Raw genomic sequence first — 1,348 nt, forward strand, 5'->3', positions numbered from 1 at the left:
ACCCCCAACCCCCCCCGACCCCGCCCCAACATGGCGGCGACGGCGGGGGGCGGGGCCTCGCCGGGCGGCGGGGGCGGGGCCGCGCTGGAGGAGGAGTGCGAGGTTGTGCGCGTGCGCGTCAAGGTAAGGGGCGGGGCGTGGCTCTGGGCGGAACCCTGTGTGGGCGTGGTTATTTAATTAGCGATCGTGGGCGGAGTCAAGGGGTGGAGTCACGTGCTCCCCGGCAGCCAATCAGCTCGGGTGGGGCGTTGCCACCTGCGGGTGTGGCACCGGCGGGAAATTTTCCCGCCTTTCGTGTCACGTGGGGAGCGGCCGCCAATCAGCGTTGCGGGAGGCGCGCGGCGTCGCCGTGGTGACGGTGCTGTGCCGCCATGTTGGATCGCCGTGAGGGGCCGGGGGGCTCCGGGACTCCCTGGGACCCCCTGGGACCCTTCCGGGACCCCCTGACGCTCCTCCCGCAGAAGAACGAGGGGCAGCAGCCGCCCGAGTTCCGCTCGTTCGCCGTGGACCCGCAGATCACGTCGCTGGACGTGCTGCAGCACATCCTGGCCCGGGCCTTCGACCTGCAGGGGTGAGTGGAGCCCCCCGGTTCCCCCCCGGGCCCACCTGGGACCCCGCAGAGCACCCAGGTGAGCTCACCTGTCCCCCCGCAGGAAGAAAAGCTTTGTTCTGAGCTTCGCAGCGCGGGACGGGCAGGGCCAGGACACCTTTGTGCCTCTGCTGAGCGATGGTGACCTGGCCAACGCCTTCACCTGCGCCCGGCCCACCCTGAGGCTGCGCCTGGACGTCAGGAACCCCCCTGACAGTGAGTGACCCACCTGGGATACACCTGGGTGGGTGGGGATACACCTGAGACACACCTGGGTGGGTGGGGATACACCTGGGATACACCTGGATTGGTGGGGATACACCTGAGATACACCTGGGTGGGTGGGGATACACCTGAGATACACCTGGGTGGGTGGGGATACACCTGAGATACACCTGGGTGGGTGGGGATACACTTGGGGAACACCTGGATTGGTGGGGATACACCTGAGATACACCTGGGTGGGTGGGGATACACCTGGGATACACCTGGGTGGGTGGGGATACACTTGGGGAACACCTGGATTGGTGGGGATACACCTGAGATACACCTGGGTGGGTGGGGATACACCTGAGATACACCTGGGTGGGTGGGGATACACCTGAGATACACCTGGGTGGGTGGGGATACACCTGGGATACACCTGGGTGGGTGGGGATACACCTGGGATACACCTGGATTGGTGGGGATACACCTGAGATACACCTGGGTGGGTGGGGATACACCTGAGATACACCTGGGTGGGTGGGGATACACCTG

The 1,348-nt window shown here is 65.9% G+C and overlaps 1 protein-coding gene across 1 annotated transcript in view; it reads left to right on the forward strand.

The window, feature by feature from the left end:
- The window catches only part of TBC1D25 (TBC1 domain family member 25), a 10,056-nt gene that overhangs the window by 3,377 nt on the left and 5,331 nt on the right, over positions 1-1,348 (forward strand). The window contains exons 4-6 of the mRNA XM_041487734.1: positions 1-123; positions 462-571; positions 654-805. Coding sequence (XP_041343668.1) covers positions 31-123; positions 462-571; positions 654-805 — 355 coding nt within the window. The 5' untranslated portion in view covers positions 1-30. The remainder of the gene's footprint in view (positions 124-461; positions 572-653; positions 806-1,348) is intronic.

The sequence above is a fragment of the Pyrgilauda ruficollis genome, unplaced genomic scaffold (assembly GCF_017590135.1).
Source record: "Pyrgilauda ruficollis isolate IOZ18807 unplaced genomic scaffold, ASM1759013v1 scaffold836, whole genome shotgun sequence".
NCBI lineage: Eukaryota > Metazoa > Chordata > Aves > Passeriformes > Passeridae > Pyrgilauda > Pyrgilauda ruficollis.